Source organism: Streptopelia decaocto (genome assembly GCF_964273445.1).
Source record: "Streptopelia decaocto genome assembly, chromosome: 15".
NCBI classification, from domain to species: Eukaryota; Metazoa; Chordata; class Aves; order Columbiformes; family Columbidae; genus Streptopelia; species Streptopelia decaocto.
Genome location: NC_138670.1, coordinates 5,054,931 through 5,077,400, shown reverse-complemented (window position 1 = coordinate 5,077,400; position 22,470 = coordinate 5,054,931). Strand labels below are relative to the sequence as shown.

Here is a 22,470-nt window from a genome sequence, read left to right as displayed (position 1 = left end):
ACGCTGACAAAGAATGGGAAATGAAATATCTCCTTCATGTAGAAAAACTAAGTCACTGCTTATAAAATTCTATAGAAAGAGTCAAGACATTGGTTTGCCACCCAAGCTAAAAGTTGCAAGGAAGTCTGGTATAGAAAAAAGACAAAAAAAGAACAAGGCTGGACTGCAATAAGAGTAAATTGGGAGATTCATGGCTCAGGTTTGTAAATGTAAACCCAAAATTAATGAGCTATGAAATATAACAATAATGTTCAAGAGTCTTTACTAATAGCCCTGAATTGGCACTTCAGTCTGCAGACCGAACTCATTCAACGTCTGCACAGGTTTAGTACCAAAATATCTCTATAAAAAGCCTTCGACCAGTCTCAAAAGAAAGAAAAGCATCAGAAGGTAGAAAACTAGAAATATGTACAGATTTTTTTCATTTGTTCGTTTAATTAAAATTTTTAAAAAAGCAGGTTTCGGAGCCAATGTTCCAGACTAGTGTAAGAATGTGCCCTGGGCAGCCTCGCGGTGCGGGCAGCAGCAAGACGCATCCAAGGAGCAGCTCCACATCATTCGCTCCCCAGAAGGAGCTCGAAGGCATCAGAGATGAGGAACTCAGACTCCAGAGGGTGACACAGAAGCGTCACTGGTGGATTGACACAGCAGCACTGTGACCCTTGCCAGGATGATCTCTTTCCAACAAGAGGACAAGGTTGAAACCAAGTGTCAGATCTTCTAGAAAGGAAAGAGTAGAGCACATGGGTGGAAAACACACAACTGCTGATCTGGGGCTAACACAAATGAACCCCCAGCTTCTTGTCCATAGAAGATTCCACCATGAAAATAAAAATAACTTATACATAAGTAACTAGAATGTTCTTCTGTTCTGCTGTTGAACAGTATGATTAAAAGAGGAGTCTTATGATGAATGGCCAATTCGGCCTTAAAAAAGGTCTGAGGAAGATCGTGAAGAAGAAAGAAGAACTAAGCCTTAATGAAGGTCTGAAGAAAATGGGGAAAAAGAAAAATCAAAGAGGGCTACTGATCAGAACTGAAAAATGCAGCAAGCACATGGACTCAGGTGGCTTTGGCAAGGCCATCTGTGGCTCTCGGGTCACCTAGCGAAACAGGCGGCTAATTAGTTGCCTCTACATAAAGACTCAGAATTCAGGCGCAACGGGTAGCTCGGAAGTTTGTTTCACTTGCTTCAAGTACTTACTGAGCAGGGTGTTGGGAAACTGTCTCGTTAACATACACAGTCATTGCAGCTGGCTGTATGTATAGCAGATGGAAGGCAGCTTCTGCAACTGGTTATTAAGAAAAAAAACGGTCTTTAACAATATAATTTGCCCCATCTGGGGGACTCACGATTGACAGTACGTAAGTGATCATATATACCTCAAGGAACTGAGTTTTAAAAAAATATTACAGTACCAATGATTTTTTTTATATCTACAACTATACAGCATTTTCAAGCAGTATGGAAATTTAATGAAATAATTATGATTTATTAATTTACATAAAAATACTTTTTACAGTTAAAGAATAAATCTTAAATGGTAAAAAAAATAAGATTAAGAAGCTCCAGCTATTGAGAGTCATGGGAGTTTGTCTGCTCTTCGATAACTTGTTTTACTATTTCTGCCAGTTTTAGTCGATCCACTTTATCTGTGAATCCTCTGCCTGGAAAGAGAAGAACAGGGAGTCAGAGCTGGCGCTGGGCACACGGAGGAAAGCAATCACAGCTGGAGCCGTATGCACAAAACAACGCTTCACACACAAACGCAGGACATTTGCAAGTGAACTAAAGTGAGTTTTCATCTCTAGTTGTTGAGCTGACATAGATGAGGGCAGCAGCCTCTAGCAGAACAAGGGTCATGACCAGCTGAAATGAAACCAGCTCAAAACAACTAAAGCTGTTTCTAGAGAGATGATCTGCCTGTGCTGTTCTGGTCCTACACAACTTGGTGCCTTCGAAAACTCTACCCTGAACCACAAGTAGAAATTTTAAAGCAGAACTTTCAACCTCATGTCTAGAACACCCATGATGCTAGATGGGCTAAAACAGTGTCAAAACCTAAATCAGCCTGACACAAATTCAATAAATTTGTTTCTATTTCCATACAAGGTCGTTGTTTCCCCCCCTTCACCTGCCATTAGCACCATTCTCCATGGAAGAGAAAGTTCCTCACCGTTCCAGCTGAAGCTCTGAAGAGTGTCTCGCAGCAACTTACACTCTCGATTATACTTCCACGCCTCCTGCATCACTTCATTCAGCTTCTCATCTTCATTCTCTCCTGTTTAGGAGAACAAAGATAAACAGGAGGTTTGTCATTCTGCCTCGCAGCAACGTTCAGAGCTTCAGTTAACAGTGCCTGCGGTTATTCCTCGTGGCCTCACGCAGACTAGGTAATCAGTTTGAAAGCAGATACTCCTGTTTGAAAGTGATTTTGACAGCTCTGCATGTCACTGTTGGCACTAACATTAGGCAGGCAGCAAAATTACAGTCCACAGATAACACTTTTCTCTTGAGACTAACTAGGACAAGAGGAATTTCGTTTATCCTTCCTCACCACTGACACAGACTGGCCCTGCAGTACAGTAAAAAGTCGTGTCTTGCATGTTTAGGAATATAACTTTCTTAAAAGTGGCAACCTTTACCAGCCTGGGGTAGAATGCACTGAGCAATCACATCTCTGAGCTTTTCCAGAGCCACGTTGGAATCGTTACTTCCATTCTCAGGGTCATGGATATAAACACCGTCCTTTGGCTTCGTGCTGCAGAAGAACAAGGAGGAAACAATTACAATTTGAATGCAACTCAAGTCTGTTACTCGTTGCATAACTGCACCAGCGTAACGCTCTTGTTCACTCTCTGGGAAGCTGGGAATGGGAACTGGATTTAGCATTCATTACAATGTCTGCACTATGAGACCACTTAAAATATGAAGAAAAATACAGATTTCTTTAAATCGGTTCAGGTAACGGTAATCCTAAAATGCATTATCCTAGTTTTCAGATAGGTAACTCAAACAGAGAGACATTACCTGACCTTTTCAGTAAAAAACTTCAGGATCAGAAAAAAAACATTGGAATTCTTTCTCCCTGTTTGCCCTACATTACTCAACATGTGACCCATCTTCTTATAACCTGTTCCACTACCTATATAGTATCATAACATCACGCAATGTCTTTCCCACCCTCACCGGCATATGTTGGGAGGCACAACAAATTGTGCAAGTATTTCTTGACTCCAACTACCCACTTCAGCATGAAGAGTGTATCAATCAAAGCAGAAATTCAGAAGTGTGGTTACAATTGAATGAACCTGTAACATGCTTAAAGTGATTTTCCTGCAGCACGGCTGCCGATCTTTGAGAAACAGCTTGAGAGTTACCCCAGTAATTTCCTTTTGCGCAGGATTGGGTTGTTGACGGAGTGAAGGGGTTTGAGACTGACTTTGAGGTCTTGGATTCTCATGTTCGCAAGCTGTTCCGCATGAGCCTGCTGTATCCCTGCAACCATCGCCTGGAATGAAAACAGTTGCACTTGATGTTTTAAATAGCTTCTTTGTAAAGTAAAGAACAATATATGGACAGTGTTAACCATGGACAAAAAAACCAAAAAGATGCATCAAATCATGTTTATTTCAGAGATGCATGACAAAAATCAGGTTCGCATTATGCAAGACATGGCTAGAATTACAGTCCTTGACTGTGGGACAATATATCCCAACCTCACAGGGGCTGAATAGGACAAAGGATCATCTTTGCTTTTCATGTTCACAAGCTTGAGAGTGCTGAGTGAACTCCTCTTTGAGTAGAGTTTAAAGGAAAGCGTGAAGGGCTATTCATTTGGTGCTAATTAATGAAGTCATAGCTGTAGTCAGGTATAAAACACAGGAAAAAAGAGAAAAGACCTGTAGAAGAGTCCTCAGGCACATTTACTGCTGTACTCTGGTCTCTACTTTTTAGCACATGGCTCCTCTTCATCACCAATCTTGGAGCATCTTCTCCAAGCCCAAATATCAAAGTGTTTCAATTTTCTTACAAAGATCTCAAGCTCTAATTAAGGCAGAAGAGGAGCTCTTTGTCTGCATAACACCACCCAAACCACCCAGGAGCTCCCCAGCTCCTCTATGCAACATTCTTCATAAAACAAAACGTTGTTTAGACCTTGTCCATCATAAGCTGGGCAGAGGGCAGGATGTTATCAAGCGCCTCAGTGGAGTTGAGCCAGGGATGGTCCAGGACACCTTCAATAGTCAGTCGTTCCTCGGGTTTGACCTTCAGCAGCCTGGAAGAGGAATCCAGCAGTCCGTAAAGACATCTTTGTGGATTTACAATGTGCTGCTCTGTCTGGGATCAGAGCACTTAGCAATCTCTAAGCATTAAAGGGGCCAAAAAGAAACTCCTCCTAACACCTGAAACACCGAGCTGACCCCAAATCAGTCTTTCTATTAGCCCCCCCGATCCCCACTGCGGTGATGTTTTAATGCTATCACAGCTCTTTCAGTTATATTCAGCAACTCAGCACACAGAAAGGCACCAAAGGCCATGTTAGTAACACTTGTGTTCTGCTGAACTCTACATTCACATCCTCCCAGATGGGAAATTATCTTCCAGGTGAGCTGGAAACGATCCAGATTGACACTGTCTGAAAATGCACATCTAGAGCTCATTCACATAGTAGTCTACACTCATCCCAAGGACTCTGGGCATGGGGAAGCAAGGCAAACTTTCTAGTTTGGAAACCTGTTTGCTGAATTAACTGCTTTCACCATGCAACACCCCAGCTCTTCTCCCCCTGCAAAAGCCTCCAGTAAGGGACACCTTGGCAGGTTACAGCACCTCAAAATAAGAAGGAACTTTATTCTGAGATCTCTGAAAACTCCATGGAAATAAATTTTACTAGAATAAAACCCTGGAAAGAGATTTTACAGGTAAACTGATGTTCTCAGGATAAACGCAACTGTTTAATAAAAAAGTAAGATTTCATACAGAGTAATGACAAGTTATCCCCAGGTGTCTAAATTAGAAACAGAATGACTTGATTAGCTTGTCACATTTTCTTAGACAACACTCTAAATCAGCTTCCTGGCTGCAAAGCAGAATCACTTAATGTACCAAGGAAGTGGAAATAACTTCTACAAAATGTCAGCAGGACCACAGGCTAGCTCAGGAATTCCACTTGCAAGGCCATGCTGCCAAGGTTTTACGTTCAGTTTTGATCCCAGACCCAAGACACGTGCATTCCTTTTCCACAGGTGTTTGGAGTCCTATCCTATTATCAAGCACTCCAGCTCATAAAGCTCGAGGTCAGAAATCAGCTCGACATGCTTGAAAGGAAACAGCTGCTTGAATGCAAAAATGTGACCTTCAGAAGCAAGACTTCCTGTCAATAGCAGTCTCCATAAATAAAATGTAAGCTTATCCAGAATTATGAAAAGCCTAAACGTATTCCTGCACCATAAACACAGGTTCAGACCCACCGTCTGGAAAAGACAAGCAGGGGAGTCCTGAAAACATTAGTGAGAGAATTAAGTGAACTCAATCCAAGTAATGACATTCTGTGAGCTGAGTTTCATGGCCATTTTAAAAGACAATGAAACCCATTGACTGTGGAGCTCCTGAGTGAGAATAAAGAGTTGACCTTGGTATAAATGGAAGTTCCACTGCAACATAATGTGCAGTTTAATTGGTGAAAGGTTGTAGGCTCTCCTGCACCGCTATGAACAGGTCTGGCACCCTTTCCAAACAACGTTAAGTCCTTGGAGGTTTTACAGGACAGAGGAGGCAGTGAGAGTTTAAAATTATTTAACTGATTTTTTTCCTATTTATCCTTCTGGTTCCTCTGGTGATATACACAAAGGCAGTTAAGTCCCTCTCACATTTTAAAAAATAAGAGAAGTCAAGACCTAATCAGTGCCACATTCTTGCTTTCAAACAGGACCACGGGATCACAGCCTTTGAAATATTTGCGATTGGGAGCTGTGCATTGCCTGAAAAGCAGTTTCCATTAGTATTTAGAACAAAACACCAATGCAAAACCTTATTTCATAGTCTGACTGCTTGTGACAGATCTTAACCTCCCTTTCCACGCCCTTCTCTTGACTCCTTTTGGACCATACATTGTGTGCACGAGGTTTTAAGGGACAGATCTACCAGATCCTATTACACCTCCTAAATGCCCCCTGATTTTAAACATTATCGTAGGAGACACGTGCATAGAGAGCACTTGCAGATGGGGCAGCTGTTTGTCGATACTGCTCTGAAGCGAACTAGTGTACCCGCTCCCCACAAAGACTAAACGCACAATGTACTCTGCAGCTTCAGAGACAGGAGACATCAAAAATGGAACACAACAGTTGGGAGGAAAACAAAAGAGGGAAAGAAATGTATTTACCAGACTTCAATTGTGCTAAATAGGATAGAAAATTTGTCAGCTGTATGTGCTGCAGACAATTCCCCCCGCCTTTGGAAAAATAAGCCCTTTGTGATTGATAATGCACTTTCAAGTAATTGTTCCGATTTCTCGATATAAGCAAAGAGCAATACAACAGTTTCCTCAACTGACTCACTTTCGCACAATGTCTTTCGCCATTTCTGAGATCTGGCTCCACTCTTCCTCTGGAAATTCAAAACTTCCTGTCATGATCTTTTTCCGCATGTCCTTTGGAATTGTCCGACTATGGTGTTTGGAGTAAAACGGAGGGTATCCACACAGCATCACGTAAATAATGACACCCAGGGACCACAAGTCACAGCTCTGAAAGCAAGGAAATGATCACTTTGGGGCGCAATTTGCAGCAAGTAGTGGTGTAGCTATGTTAAAAGTTCTACGTGATTCCCTAAGAAAACAGAAACACAGCTCAGCCTCGTCCTAAAGGTCCGTCTGAGGACCCTCATGGGTAAATACAGCAAATATGTAAGCACAAGATAACTCCACACTGCCAAGCTAAACTACTTTCAGTACCCCAAAGTAACTTGTTTACAGAAAGCGCTCCTGTAACTCTGCTGTGCAATGGTGAATTGTCTGGAAACAGCCAGTGCGTTGGTGAGGTGAGCAAGCCACACATTTATTACATCTCTCGGGATATTTCAACCTGAGTCACTCTGTATCAGAACATAAAACAGAATACAGTCATTTTTTTTAGAATGCAAGACTAAAAAAAGAAACACCAAACAAATGAACTAGCAGAGATACTTAATCAGAGATGTCTAATGAATACGCTGAAAGGCGGGGCAATGGAGAAGCTTCAGAAAGCCAGGAGCGGCGTTTCAGGTCTGCGCACACTGCGCTCCCCCCTGCCCTGGCACCAGCGTTGCTGCTGATGTGACACACAACAAGTTCATCCAGGAGGTGGATCCAGCCAAAAACCAGCTCAGTAAAGAAGCTGAAAGCCAGATTTATTTCCCAGTTGGAGCACAGGGTGTTCACACAACACAGACACAACTTGTGAAGAAGGACTGTAACAGCCCAGACTCCAATACAAGTGACCGACCATATCCTTAAGGACACAGCTCTGCTATCTCCTGGCCATAGCGCAGTGCAGCCCGGGGCTGGCAGGACCTGAATCGTTTCTTTTTAATAACCCGATTTCCCACACTATCAGTCCTCGGGGTTTCTGCCAGCACAAGGACGGACAGGAACACACGGCCACACGTAAGCAGAAGCCTGAGCTCCAGCCAGGTCCAGCTGACTGTGGAAAGATGCTCAAGGGCAGATTTGGGGAACTGGAGAGGTTCTGCATTGGGTTTCTACCACCAGAAATGTGCACAGCTGCTACCTGAAGCAACCTCCACACCACCCTGTCTGCCCCAGGCTGTACATTCCACCCCCTGCTCCAGGACAGCACCAGCATTCATGAAGCTGCATGGACAAAATCAGAGAAAATTCCTGCCACCAAAGCTGTTGTTAGTTTGTTTTTGACTGGATGGACACCGACCGGGAAAGGGGCCCCTCAAAGGTGAGACTGTTTCATTCTGGAAGGAACACACATCAGCTCATCCTGATCACCCTCAGCTTTTGGCTTCTACAAAAGATGTGGATTCTGATACTAGAACAAATTCCAGGGATTTAGCCCACGTATGTACGCTTTTCAGCAAGCTGGTTAAGCCACTCTCAGATGGTTCTAGAAGTCTAAATTTCTATTTAGCTACCTAAATTCTCACCATTTTTCCAGTGATTGCAGATTATTTCTAATGAAAACAATGTGACTTCAGGCATGTAAGTAGGAAACAGGTTTCTAAACTCTTTGTGGACATGGTTCCCAGATTCTGTTTCTCAAGAGTCAATCCTCTCCAGCCATGATATCCACACTTAGAGTTGATCCAACACACACATAGCTTAATAAAAACACTCAGGGAATGAAATATATATCTTTTTTCCTTCAGTTTAAACATGCTGCTGATCATGAAGGTGGATCACAGGCTCTGAATCACTGCGGAAGGACAGGGGACCTGGGAGTTCATCACAGGCTATTTTGGGGAATCGGGCATATGCCAGATGCTGCTTTTGCAGTGAGTCACACTTGGCAGGGTGAGGATAGTTAGTGCCACCATGGCTGAGAGCAGTTCGGAGTGACCGATCAGCTCTTTAAATGAAACATGAAAAAGAAATCACTATTTCACAGTGTAAATCCCAGCAGATCGAGGCAGCTGAACGTTGCCAGTTAACTCTAGCTGGTATCTGTTTTCAAGGTTCTTCTGTTCTGTAGAAGAATATGACCCATATTTTGCTTCAGTTGCCATGGCCAGGGCTCTTTGTTCATTAGAAGAACAAAAGAGCTGCCAAACTGTTACCAACACAAACAACCACTTCTAGGTGTCTCTGGAACTGCATCTACCCTCTTCCAACAAAAGAGGGAAGGCCCTTGGAGAGGAAATCTGCTTCAGCCCACAGAAGTGGAGCTCTTGAGAGACTTTCAGAATTTATAAAAAAGAACCTTCCCTGTGACTGGGGTTCACACAAGAGAAGGCAGAAGAAATTCTGTAGTGAAAAGCCTGTCGGCACCTGTCTGAGAACTCTTTCTGTGAGAAGTGTCTGGCTTCAATCACCAAGCAGTTTCTCCAGGATGGAGAAGGGAGAATCATAACTCTGAAAAAGTGAATGTCATCTCCGCCCATCTTTGGTCTCGCTCTCTCTAGAAGGCTACTAAAACATAACACTATATATCAAACTACCCCTCTAGCATGTGGTGCGTTAAACACCCATCCTGGAAGCTGGAAGAAGTGCAGATACTTAGCACTGCAATCAGAAAACAGTTAACTTTTGTCAAAATTAACACCCTGAAAGAAAAACCTTGAGTGGTGCAAACACTGCTAAGCCAGTAGGAGACAGGAATGCTGAATCGGAGGAAGATGTTTTGGAATGATGAAAAAGACAACCCTTCAGGACACTTTCTGTGGACACTTTACAAGACTCTTGCAGCAGTTGTTATTGCCATGGTTTACTGCTACAGACAATGCAATATTGGTCATTTTGCAGAAGATCCCCGATACAGACAAGGTACCACCGCAGCTGCCTCAACAACAGAGCCTAAGAAGTACTTTGCACACCCAGGAACTCCAGCTGGCACAGACTAAAGGATTCCTTCCAACCAGTCTCCTGTGGAGGTCAAAGAACTTCCCACAGGGTCACACTCCAGTAGAATCATTCTGCTCTCTCCAAAACCTTTTTAATATTTAGTGCTCTTTTAACAACGTTTGTACATTTTTCCTTTAATTAGAGGATCATTAATTAGGCTTGGACCAAGCATGCATTTAGTTATTCGCTCTATCAGGAAGAATGCAGAGCCAGCAGCACCTTCTGGCGTGCTAAGACAGCTACCTGCACAGATCATCATCTACTAATTTGCCAGTTCAACTGAACAAAACCTGGTCTGAACCTAAAAAGTTTAAGGAGAAATACCACTGTATACCTGCTCACTCTGTCACATCTTTTAGAAAAGCTGAAGGAACAACATTTTTCAGATATACAGCCCCAGAGATCTTTACAGCTGAAAATCCCCATGTAGACAAGAAAGCAACATGACATTTCCCTGCTGCTTCCAGCAGATCCTGCTTTGTACTTGGTGTGAGCTATCTGGCTCATTATTAGATGTATTTCTGTCACAGAAATCAGAACAACTTTATTGCTTCTGGCCAGAAGTGTGTAATTTCAGGCCAATAAAGTTTATTGCCTTAGGTGATAAGCCATGTTTATAGACTACTGCTACAGCAGATATTATCGGGGCAGGGAGGGGGGGGGAAAACACTGTGCAAAGATATTGACTTGGGAGTTGTTTCATAGCTTACCTTATTGTAAGTGTAAGGTGTTGGAGAGGTGGGAATAATACCAGATTTTTCTTTCTGATGCCGTCTTTGTGCCTCTAATACCTGTTGTCATGAGAAGAAAACGAAATAATGTAAAATACATCCTACTCGCAGGCACCACAACCAGCAATGCCTATGGCAAAGATGCACAACGCTCTTCTGTAAGGTAGACTTATTTCAGTTACTGAAGACTCTCCTAAACTCAAACCGTTCTTCCTAACAAATACCAGAACTTTCTACGTGGGAAAATTTCAGCTAAAATATTTTGCTGCTTTGCAAGAAAATTCCAGTTTTGCCTGCACTGGGCTGTGACTGCACGGTATCACCTCTGCAACTGCTCTTCCCAGTCATTGAAGGCTGCTGACATGCCCAGTACTGCAATTAAACACCTATCTGCAGTTCTCTTTTCATTTTCTTCACAAAGCACAAAAGAGCACCACTACAAAACCAGCCTGTCCGTAATTATAGATTGTGTTTTAACGCCCGCTGACAACTGGCACTGCCCCCTTTTTGAGCAATTGCCTCCGCAGAACCTTTTTGTTTCAGCACAGTTCTTTTTAATGTCATCTTGTATGAGCCTGAGCTGGAAGAAGGATTGTGAAACACAGACTTTTCCAAAACAACCAGTTAAAGGCCAATTGTCAAAACCCTGGAGTAGTTTCACCAGGGGGAGTCAGGCCTGGGAGAGTCAGGAGGCACCAGCAATAAGTCAGGGCTAAGAAGCCAGTCTAGGAAATTTGCCTCACGAGCTCTGCTGTAATCAACAGATCACCGCAGCATTCCATCTTGAAAGGTGGCTACTACACAATTACTCAACATTCCTGTGCCCAGAAACCCTTAACAAGACAGCAAAGGCCTTTAAAATGACACGGTTACGGAGGCACAGGCAATAAAGAGCATTATCCCCATTTAGCATAGAACTGTAACCATTTGTTACCTGAGGTGCTACATAATATGGAGTGAACTGTGGTGTCATCAAGTCACCTTGGTCTACTTTGGCAAATCCAAAGTCACACAATTTAACGGGTGCATCCTAAAACAAGGAAGAGAGGTTTCATTACAAAATCTCATTGTATCAGCTTTTCTAATACACCCTTCTCACCACTGAGCTATTTTACACAATTCAGCAGTAAACAAAGAATTCCAAGTGTTTATCTTACCAGAGAGTTATCCTTGAAGAGGAGATTCTCGGGCTTGAGGTCTCTGTGTGCAATGTTTAATGAGTGGCAATGCTGCAAAGCCAAAGCTATCTGAAAAAGGGCACAATAAATCAACTACAATTACAGAACTCCCCTTTAGCCTCAACAGTTACATCAGCTTTAGAAAGGACACTGCCAACACAGCTTAGATCCTGAACATTTTCACTTCACTTGGCTACAACTCTGAGTTTAGAAAAGCCAGGTCATACTGCGCGATAACGCAGGAAAGGAAATGCACCAAACTTTTCAGTTTGCATTTCACTCAAAGCAAACAGAAAATAGAAGTTGTACTGGGCTTCCCAACCATTTTAGTTTGGCTAAATCAGGGCAGTATTACCCCCTCAAAGTGAAACAGGTCATGACAGTGTCCTTTCACACATTGTGCCTGGCCTGCAAGGTCACTAAACCCGCTTGCACGCCCTCCAGCAATCACATTCTGCTTAACAGTCAACACCATGTTCTTGCTTTAGTATTTCCTTAAATGTTTTATTGCATTTGTTACTAACTTAGAAGTGAATATTCAGGCAGTTTTATTCCATAATTCTTCATGTTGCTGCCTGCAATTTACCCGTTTCATCTGATATTACACAGAAATGCATGACTTGATCCTTTCAAAGAGCTTCCTACACTGGTGGTGTTTAGAAACCTGTAACCCAGTCGTGAAAGCTCTGCAGGCCATACATTTCAAAGTACAATTCATTTATAGAAACAAAAGTAAGGTAAAGCCACGTGCCCCTTATTTAGAAATATTCCTATTGGCTTCTGTAGGATCCCACCCAAACACAGGGCCCTGGGTGAAGCAGAGTCCTTAGAACTCTGCAAATTACTGCAACAAGAGAACTTCAGAGGTAACTTAGCTCAGAAACAAACATAAACACATTCTCAAATGAAGTGAGGTAGCTTTGTCACAAGGTTTTAACTATTACTGGATAAAAGAACCTAAGACCCATAGTTCAAGACAGTGATGAAGAACCACTAGATGAAATAATTAGACTTTAGCGTTGCCTTCAAATTTCATTTGTATAAACATTAAAGCAAAGAGTTACTTGGGAGACCCAAGTGTACACAAAGTCAGAATTCAATTCTATACTACACTTTTGGTATCGTTTCAAGGTATTTTTCCCAACACGTTAACCCTGGATACTACCTTGCATTGTCAAAATCCAAAGGACAGGGAAATCAACTCTCAAGAATAATTCTGTACTTCCACCTAATGCCTTTGTAGGATGAAGCCAAAAAGGCAGCAGCACAATCACCATTTATTCAGAAACAAGTCAAAGCACAGGACAGAAAAGTAAGATGAAATAATCTGTCCCTCTTTTCTGCCTCAGTACCAAATATCATCTCCCCAGCTTAGGGGAAAGAGCGTGACTGGGATGTAGGTACATTCATAAAGTCTAGTAATAAATACCGTGGAGACTCTAAAACACAATGTTCAAGAGAGAGTCAGCTAGAGAAATGGAGAGGGGAAAAATGACATCAGAACAAACAGCACAAAACATGCACTATAGCAGTATGTTACTCTTGTTATCTTCCATGATAGGCACGGCTTCCGTAAAGCCCAACACAGAACCCAGCTCGAAAAACAAGGGCCCAGGACACAGGTCTGTTGTCTGCTCCCTCGTGCAAGAGGCGACAGAAACGCCAAGTTTGTGTCACGGCCACGAGCGATTCTCAAACCGCAGCTCAGGAGCCACACGGGGCCTGGGGGAGCCCGTGGGCTGTTGGGTCCAACACTTACAGAACAACACTGAGGGACACGGCAGGAAGGTCGTGCAAGAAACGAGCATTTTGGTGAAATGTTCTGGAGACCAGGTTAGGAAAACCATCACTAAGGACAGCAGAGACACCAGGGTCCCACCCCAGAACTAGCCCACACCTTCAATTCTTTGCTTCTATTAAAACTTTGGCATTGTCAGGTTATTTATAACAAAGCAGGCAATGATCATCGGATCAGAACTGAGGATTATTTTAGCTTCCTTTTTTCCCACCGCCCCCACCCCAAGAAATTGTTAAATACTTGAGCCATCATCATTCATGGATTTGCTTATACATGGGTGTCAACTTGCCTGCTTTGTTACTTGGCTTGCTTGCTTCTCAGTAAAGTGCCGGTGCTGGCTGATTCTGTGAAATAGCTCTCCCCCTTCCATCATCTCCATTACAATTAGGAGCCGAGCCCTGTTCAAAAGCATTTCATTTTGTTATATTAAAAATAATTAAAAAAAAAAATCACAGAATTGCTAAGCTAATAATGCATACTTCACGTCTACTGATGCAGACCAAAAGAGAGACATAAACTTGCTGCTTCTACAGTTCTTCTCGCTATTTTGGTTCCGTAATTCTGCCTTTTAGCACGTAAATTGCAGGATTTTTTGGCTCCCAGCACAACCTGACTCGCTGATTGTCAGCAAGAAACCTACAGCTTGCTCTTCGTGTTGGGCTCCCACAGCCGGAGCAAACGCCGCGGACGTGTCTACATGGATGCACCCAGACAGATCCATGCAAGTTCCACCCACGCCTTCCCCCAAGGAGCCAGTTTGGACCTGGAAGCCGTTCAGGCACATCGAGGTCTCACTCTGCCCTCAAAGAACAACACAACAGGTAGAGTCTTGCATTAAACCCATCTGCGCCCAGCCCCGCAGACACGCCAGGCACTGAAGAGCTTCATGGAAACTTCGAAGCAAAAGGTCGAGGAATTATCTTTGATGCTTTTGAGTCTGGATACTCCACCGTACCTCCTTATTTTAATGTCCAGTTTTATTGACATAATTATGAAGGGCAACAAATAGGAAGTGTGGAGACCAGGACCACTGCATCCTCAAGAAACCAACTTCTAGTTCTTCTCACCACACAACAAAGTCAGATCCATCAGAGACTACGACAGGTCTCAGCTCTTTAGTTTTCCCAGCTCCGTTTTTTTTTCTCAACTAATATCCAATTAGAAGACAATGTTTTTATCCCAAGTGGTACCAATATATGAAAAATAACGTCTGCTTCATGTTTTGCTGTGTTCATTTTAAGCAGGACAACGTATTGAGAGTGTATAGGGCAGAACCTAGTACTCTCTTTTTTTAAATGAAGACTGACACTCCATTTCCCAGTGGCTCACAGGCATCACCATCATGTAAAAGAATCCCTCTTAGGATTCTAGGCAGCAACAAAAGTCACAGCTCCAGTCCTGCTTTAATAGTGCTTTGGAAGCAGAAGGAGGCTCAAAGGTTACAATTCAATCTAAGCAACTAAAGCAATATGAAAGCAGGACAGAAGCTGATGAACTCTCACAGACAATGTGGGCATCACAGACCGAATCCATGAAAAACCTAAGAAATCAAGGTGTATTCAAAACCAATAGTGAAGGACACAAGTTCATTTAAATATGCAGAGACCTGGGCATTGATTGTGGAAAAAGCAAACGTTGCTTAGTCTGAAGTATAAATATCATATCTGGAACACTCTATAAATATTAATTTTGGTCACATTGTGATTAAAAATAAAAGGCAAACACCACTATACCTTGGACTAAACATGGAAAGCAAGCTGTGGGAGTGAATCACCCTATGTAACCTTACCTTGGGCTGGACTCATGTGGGAACTGCACACTGTTAGCATAAACTTCAATAATTTGAACAATATTTGGATGTGTTGCACACATCATGTGCAGACGTACCTTGAAGAGAAGGGAAGAAGCGTTACTGTACACGGTGACACGGACTTGACCCTCTGCCCCCAATGCTACGGGGCACACGAGCCCGTGCGCTGCCAGTCCCACCCAATTCAACATTATTCAAAGCAAAAGAAGCCCCTAAAACTGTTTGTATGAGTGACAAACAGCCATTACACTTCTTGGAACAAGCACGACAAAAGGATCACACATTGTCATTCTAGACCACAGAGTCCAACCCTGCAGAGTTCCAGAAAAAGCCCAAACTTTTATTTTCTTTTCAATAAGTTTAAAGCTAGAACTAGTTTTAAACTAACAATAGAGGTATGATTTAAACTGCAAATTAATGAATAAAACTTGAAATTCTGTAATCCAGCTCCTTTTATAGCCTCAAAGTCCAGCAGTCACAACACACAAAACCTCGTCTCCTGTTCCAACATTCTGAAGCAGGAATTTTCCCCAGTTTAAAGCTACCTGGAGTGCTAAACCTAGCCAAGGCTCAATATTCTTATATTTCCCTGGGAATTTTAAATGAGAATTTGCTCAGCAACAAGAAATGGGAGTTGCCCAAACCTTGACGACAATTAATACATATTCAGTTTTCATGACAACTGCCCATCATTCTCAAGAGACAGTTTGGTACCTTGGCAGCTCCCAGCAGCCACAGTAAGTCACAAACCGTATCCCTGAGCTTATTTAGTTTCTCACACACAGCTAAACCCACACCTTTTAGAGTGCAACTTGAAGCATTCTTGGCAATTCTTAGAGTAGCGACATCCAAGAGCGTGAGATATAGAAACCACAACAGCTCTAAACTATTCCTGTTATGTTACACAGGACATAGGGAGAGCAGTAGCTTTAAAATGCAGCTCTATAAATTCCACTTGTACATATACAGCTCATACCTACAGCAAACCCCAGTTTCACCCACCACCTCATCCTCTGGGAACCAAGCACAGCAGGGCCAGAGGATCAAACCCAAGGAATCTTGCACAGCAAGCTCTGCAGAAAACTTCGGGTTTCTTTTCTTTTAAACCATTGCAACGATCCACCAAAAGGGCGAGAGTTTGTGGGACATCACAAGGCAGACAGTATAAACAGGGACTGTACCTCATTTCTAGCTTTTGGGCGATCGAGAAGAATTTTCAGTGCAAAGCGTTCTTGAGAGGATTTTTTCACGCAGACTCTGGTATTACAGCAACAAAATTATTCAGTCAGCAAGAAAGTTAAAGAGACACTTCAAGCAACTGATCTGTAGTTAGGAGTTTGCTCTCCACATGGGAATTAAGCGGAATCCCGGCAATGTGGAATATACAGGGCGCCTGTCACCACATCCCAGATCGAAAACCTCACTTTTCAGCCTTCCACAACAATCAAATACGTTACACAGGAACACTGCACACTAAGTTATATTTTCAGCAATGCAGAAAAAGTACAGAGCACTGGGTAACTGCAGACAAGCAGAAGACACTCCAGACATTCAGCCTGATGAGACATTTTTGATGAGAAAACCCAAAGCACACAGTGGCAGCCTGAACATCCCCAAGGGAGGGTGTAGTCTGCAATAAATAAAGTGCTTCTGAATGGAAACCCTTGTTTTAGCAAGGCCACCAACTGCGCCACACACTTTTTTTCCCCTCTTTCCCCCATTTAACACTAACAATTGAACTGCATGAGAGGGAAGGGCCCACATATTTACAGGCAGTTAAAAGAATGAAAAACAAAGGGACATTTTGATAAAGCTCAGAGGCAACACAGCAACAGAAAATGGACGAGGAGAAACCAATTGCCTGGACAGGAAAATAAATGGCAAAAGACAAGCCCTGGAAGAGAGAGGCGCAGACATTTGTTTTCCAGCGCCTGTGCGCAAATTTCCGCTCGCAAAAGCGAAGAGTTCTTGTTGAAAAGGGAATATACATTTTGCTTTACAGAAAGCATCAGGTTCCAAATCCATGCTGGGTGCATCTGGTTTGAGCCGCAGAGCTCGGGGCACTCGCTGCTTCGGCCTCACATGGTGATGTGAATAAATAGCCGGTAAAAATAGCAAACGGGCACAGGGTGCTGATGTGCGACGACAGCGCGGCCGGGAGCAGCGACCTTTGCACCGCGCTGACACCGCGATCAAAAGGACAAAGGTGTTTGAGCAGAATTTTCTGCCGCCACCATTTCACAAACGACTCCTGTTCCCGCTTTGCTTCGGGAATACGGCAGCAAGATGGGACAACGCGGAGAGGCGAGGGGAGCTTTTATTTCAAACCTATCCCCTAAAAGACAATATTTCACTCATGCATCAGCTACGAGCCACATGGAATAGAAGCATTTACTTATGAAGAAAGTCTTCCACGTATCACATCACAATTAAAACACACACTCGCTTCCTCACAGCTAACGAAACGGGCCGAGATTACGCACAAATCCGCAGGTTTTAGGTCTTACCTAACAGGACCGCTGATCCCAGCTCCCAGCTTCTGCGTCCAGTTAATGTTGTACTCCTCTAAAATGGAGGTTTCCTGTTCAAGAAGGAGCAAAGGGGAAAGGAAAGGGAGTAAAAACAAAAGAATAAATTACTACATCCCTAGAAAAACAATAAAAAGACAAAACACAGCAGATCTGATCTGCAAGATACTTGAGCAGAGAAAGAGCCTGCTTTGGAGTTTTGCTTCACCTGGATAAATATAAATGCTCACATAATAACACATCTCAGTTTAAAATTATTTCTGTGCAGCTGAGACTGCTCACCCTGGCATTCTGAAACAGGATTACTGAGAACAGTACATGGGATCTTGCACTTTTAATACAGAAAGAGTATCAAGGGCACTTTTGCCCCGCCTGGACTCAAATCCAGCTTTCCACCCAGAAACGGTCAATCGCAACTGAATACAAAGGCCCAGTTACAACATTATTATGTACTTATTGGTCAATACAGTGCAGAGGAAAATTATTTTGCTGCTTTCTTGGGGTTTTCAAACCTTTGGAATCATTGTACTGTAAATTTAACACTGCATGACTTGTTTTCGCCTGTCTGATAATGAACCAGGCTCACATTTATAATCCTTATAATCCAAATCCCTGCAGAGCTTGGCTTTGTTAGGACACAGCCTGGGCGCCGTCGTGCTTAAACATGTCACGAGGTGGGATGTAAACATCGCAGCATTTTGATTAACGCCGCTGCCGTGTGCCGTCACACCGAGGGCCGTCTAACCGAGGGCTGAAGGGTGGAAATGCTGTGAGCAAACACAAGGCAAAGCAATACACAGCAAAAAAATCTGCCCTTTTTAAAATGATACTGTTCGGGAATACCTTTCAAAAAGTCATGCTTCGGATAACAAAAGGGAGGGGGAGCTTAAGCACGAGTGTGAAATAACTCCCAAATGCACTGAAAACAAACGGTAGAGTCCAGCACTTGCAAAGCGACTTTATCCTGGTCAGATCTTCCCCTTCTGCTAACTCCAATTCCAAATGTGTGGCATTTCGTGCTACAAACAATGAGAAAACTGAGAAGCCTTGTGCTCCCAGCTACAGGAAACACCTGTCCCCAACGCGGGATCGTCAGCCGCTGCTGCAGCCATCGTGGATTTAACGCTATTGCCCGGCTGGAGGCAGACCTTGGACCACAGGGACGGAAAACAAAGCCAGGGAGGAAAACTGATGTCTAAGGCAAGATTTGAAGGGAATAGAGAGTGCAGAAGACAGCTGCGAAAGGAAATAATCACTTTTAACACGGTCTGGAGTGGGTATTGCATAAATCATAATGCCTAGTGTGAAAGGTGTAAAGGGAAAAATTAAAGTTAACTGGGGGTTTTATGAAGGGTTTTAAAAGAAAGGGGAAGGAAAGTGCAGAGGATCACACAAGGTTTGTTGTTTTCAAGCAGAAGCACAGAGAAACTTTCTTAGCAATTCAACTAATATCAATTTCATTTGTGAAAAGCACGTCAGGGAAAAGCTGACTTCATTTTCCTGATATTCAGACACAGAAAATTGAGGGCATCACAGGTGGAATGCAAACACAATTTGAGAAGAGCATTAATGAGCAGAGAAAGGGCTCCTCTGGCCTGGGGAGCACCTCTGCAGCTTGTGCTTTCAGATCACACCGTGGTTACGTTCTGAAAAAAGTCAAACCACTGAACTGGAGAAGCAAATGCCAAAGTACTTTGCAGCAACATCGTGATTAAGCAATAACAACTTTTCGTTACTTTTACAGAGCTTTGAAGTCTGCTGCTGCTGGTCCAACATCAAAGAAAGGCCTTGCCTGCCCCAAAACTCCACTAACCTGCCCCAAAACTTCACCTTGCAACTGCACAGGTTCGTCTAAAACCAGAAACTGTCTCCACAGACAAGCCCAGACTTGACTGAAGAGTTTCTGCTGCCTCTGCCGCTTCTGCAACAGCAGCGAGACAACTCGCTTCACTCCGGCTGAACGTGTAGAAGAAAATCTGATTAGGAACTGGAAAGTCTGTGATCTACAAATCACATGAAGTGAGAATAAGATCTGATCATTCTCAACTCTTGAAGGACAAGTTCAACTACAAATAGGTCCATTTTTAATTAAAAAAAAAGACCTCTTTCATATTCTGCATATTTGCCATTGTTTTAAATAAAGAGCCAACACTTTTGCTTTCTGCACTTTTACTTGGATTCCACCTTCATTCCAAAGCAGCCTTACAACTTAGAAATAAAAATGAATAATCTAGTGATCAAGAAACTATTCACCATTTCCTAATGATTTGAAATCGAGTATTTCAGAACTTTGATGTCCATCAATGTACAGAATCGCCTATATCTCCTTCAGGCACAGGAGCTCCAAATCTGCACCAAGACTATGTAGCTGCAAATCAACCTGAGTTCATAACACTCAAACAGCGTGAAATGTTCTATAATAAACGTACAGATATAAAAGCGCCCTCTGAAAATACCAAAATTGCTGTAAATTTAAATGCTGGTCATGTGTTCGATATAAGTACAAATGAACGTCTGGTCACTCTTGACACTAATTTCCAGCAGGCAATGGGAAAAAAGTAATTTGAAATGTATTCTGTTACAACGAAATTCACACCAATGTTGAGTTATCTTCAACAGCACAAGCTCAGGGTACCCAGACAATGGTCTGAGCATCCTCCCGTGCAGAGTCAGCAATCCAGGATGCTCAAAGACTGGAAATGCCAGACTCTGAGATTTCTGCTTGATCTCCAGCGAGCTGCTCTCAGGCAGCGTTTGGGGCTGCTCAGGCACCTCTCAGTTTGCACCAATGGGAAAAGGCTTAAAATAAGGTACTTTAAAAATAACGCACGCTCCCTACAGCCAATTAAACAGATACAGGCTGCTGCTTGGACAAACTCCACGTATTCAACAAGTGAAACGGCAAATTCCGGTGTAACTCCACCTCCGCTGCTCCACGCAGCCTTTCCACTTCGGGTAGTTCGCCCTAAACAGCGATCACTATCTAGAGTTACAGACCTTAAAGCTGCAGACACAGGTGAAAAAGCGATAGAACCTGAACAATAACCAAGTATTTGAGAAGCAGAGAAGTCAGCAAAATATACAGAAGTACTAAATTATGGTTTAGATTCACAAAAAGTGAAAAGATTTGCCCGTAATCTGTTCTCGGTCAGAACCCCCATAAATCGAGAGGGGTCGGAGGCAGGTACAGGGCTGTCCCTACACTTACACAACTGCTTCAGGGTTTTGGTTTTGTTTTTAACCCCCAAGAGCTCTGTGTAGGTCTTTACCTTCACATGAATTACCCCACAAATACTTGAAAAACCTTATTTCAAAAGCCATCTGGCCAGCTACTTCACCTGCGCTGTGCCAAGACTGATACCAAAGCAGGAGACAGCGTACGATTTCAACACTTGATCTCGTAGTTTAATTAGTCTGGGTTGTCTAAACACGGTGCTTACACGTCCTTCTCCTTTGGGCTTTTTTAGTTCCAAAGGCAAGACTCATGTATTTTAAATCAATCCAGATTTCAACAACACAAAACTGTGCTGCTGCTTCTCTTGCATCGATTTTTGTCCCCAGTGAGCTCTGTAAAGGCAAATCCCACTGTGACAGCCAGGAGGGCAAAAGAAAGGTGGCAAATGCCAATACATGGGGTCTTTTTACCTACATCCTTAAGGAATACTTTCACTTATTAAAATAAGCATTTATGAAGGTATCCAGAAACTGCAACAGCAAATGCTTTGCACAAGGTAAAGAGCCTGCAGAGACTCTTTAAAATATAGCGTTTTCATCACTTTATCTCAAAAGGGTTTCCCCGGCTTCTTGGGGAAATCCGCTCAGCCAGGTCACAGGAGGATTCCCGGGGAAGCACTAAACTCACACACTGATTCTCACTGTGGAAAACATAAAAGTCCTGAATCTGTTCAGCTCCTCTGCTGCCACTCGAACACAAACATCCCACGCACCAGACTTGTTTTCATGACAGATCCCAAGCGGAACCGGGAGCTGGGCTGAGGCGATGGCGCTGCCTCCGCAGCCAGAACTGCTGCGAGGGACAGACCCGGTTCCCGGGACCCCCGGTTCTGCTCCCGCAGCCTCAGCGTCTCCACACGGATCCCCCACGGCCGGATCCCGCCTCAGCTCCCGCTTCCCTGCCCGGTGTCCGGCGAGGAGCAGAACCACAGCCTCAAGAGACGGGGGGACCGGGACCCGCCGGGCCTGCCCCCCTCCCCGAGCGGGGACCGGGGAGACCCCGAGCGCCGGTGCCTCCGCCTACCTTGATCGTCTTGTCCATCTCGGGCTCCTCCGACATCCTCCCGCGGGGCCACGGGCGGGGGGAGGGGGAGCCGCCGGGCCGTCCCCAGCGAGGGACAGCGGGGCTGTGGGGGCCGAGGGCCGGCAAGGCAGGAGGAAGGGCGGGACGGAGGCGGCGAGGGCGGCGGCGGGGCCGGCCCGGGGGCGCTGGGCCTCGTCAGGCAACGGGCAGCCCCGGAGGAGCCTTTGTGCCGCCGCCGCACCGCCTCATCCCCGGCCGGGCGGGCCGGGGGGGGCCGAGACCCCGCGCGGAGGCGGGAGAGCGCGGCGGGAAGGGCGCGGACGGGCCCGGAGCCGCCGCTCAGCCCGGGAGACGACGCCGCCGAAGCGCCGCCGCCGCCCGGGAGCCAGACATTGCCGGCACCCTGCGCCGGGCACACCCGCCTGCCGGCGCGACCCTCCGCGGCGATCTCGCCCCCGCCGCGCCTCGCGCGGGAGATCGACCCAGCCCCCCGCCTCCTCCCCGGTCACACCGGGGAATTTTAGGAGCTTCCGCCACGGCGCTGGAGCGGTTTACAGGCAGTAGCCACCGCCCTAAAAAGCGCGACGCCGGCATC

General features: G+C 44.3%; 1 protein-coding gene across 5 annotated transcripts; it reads right to left on the bottom strand.

The window, feature by feature from the left end:
* Positions 1-1,468: 1,468 nt before the first annotated feature.
* MAPKAPK5 (MAPK activated protein kinase 5) lies at positions 1,469-22,402 on the bottom strand. 5 transcript variants are annotated; one of them, XM_082066559.1, is made up of 14 exons: positions 21,876-22,402; positions 17,597-17,670; positions 16,271-16,346; positions 15,069-15,166; positions 13,565-13,677; positions 11,461-11,546; positions 11,238-11,333; positions 10,283-10,363; positions 6,565-6,752; positions 4,160-4,280; positions 3,382-3,512; positions 2,641-2,762; positions 2,178-2,282; positions 1,469-1,668 (listed from the first exon to the last, which is right to left on the bottom strand). In XM_082066559.1, exons 1-14 carry the CDS (start codon positions 21,909-21,911, stop codon positions 1,574-1,576), a joined length of 1,422 nt encoding a protein of 473 aa, XP_081922685.1. In that variant the 5' UTR covers positions 21,912-22,402; the 3' UTR covers positions 1,469-1,573. The 5 variants fall into 5 exon arrangements, with proteins under 5 accessions (XP_081922685.1, XP_081922686.1, XP_081922687.1 ...); XM_082066560.1 differs by having other exon boundaries at positions 2,647-2,762; positions 21,876-22,400; XM_082066561.1 differs by lacking the exons at positions 13,565-13,677; positions 15,069-15,166 and having other exon boundaries at positions 11,461-11,550.
* Positions 22,403-22,470: the final 68 nt, after the last annotated feature.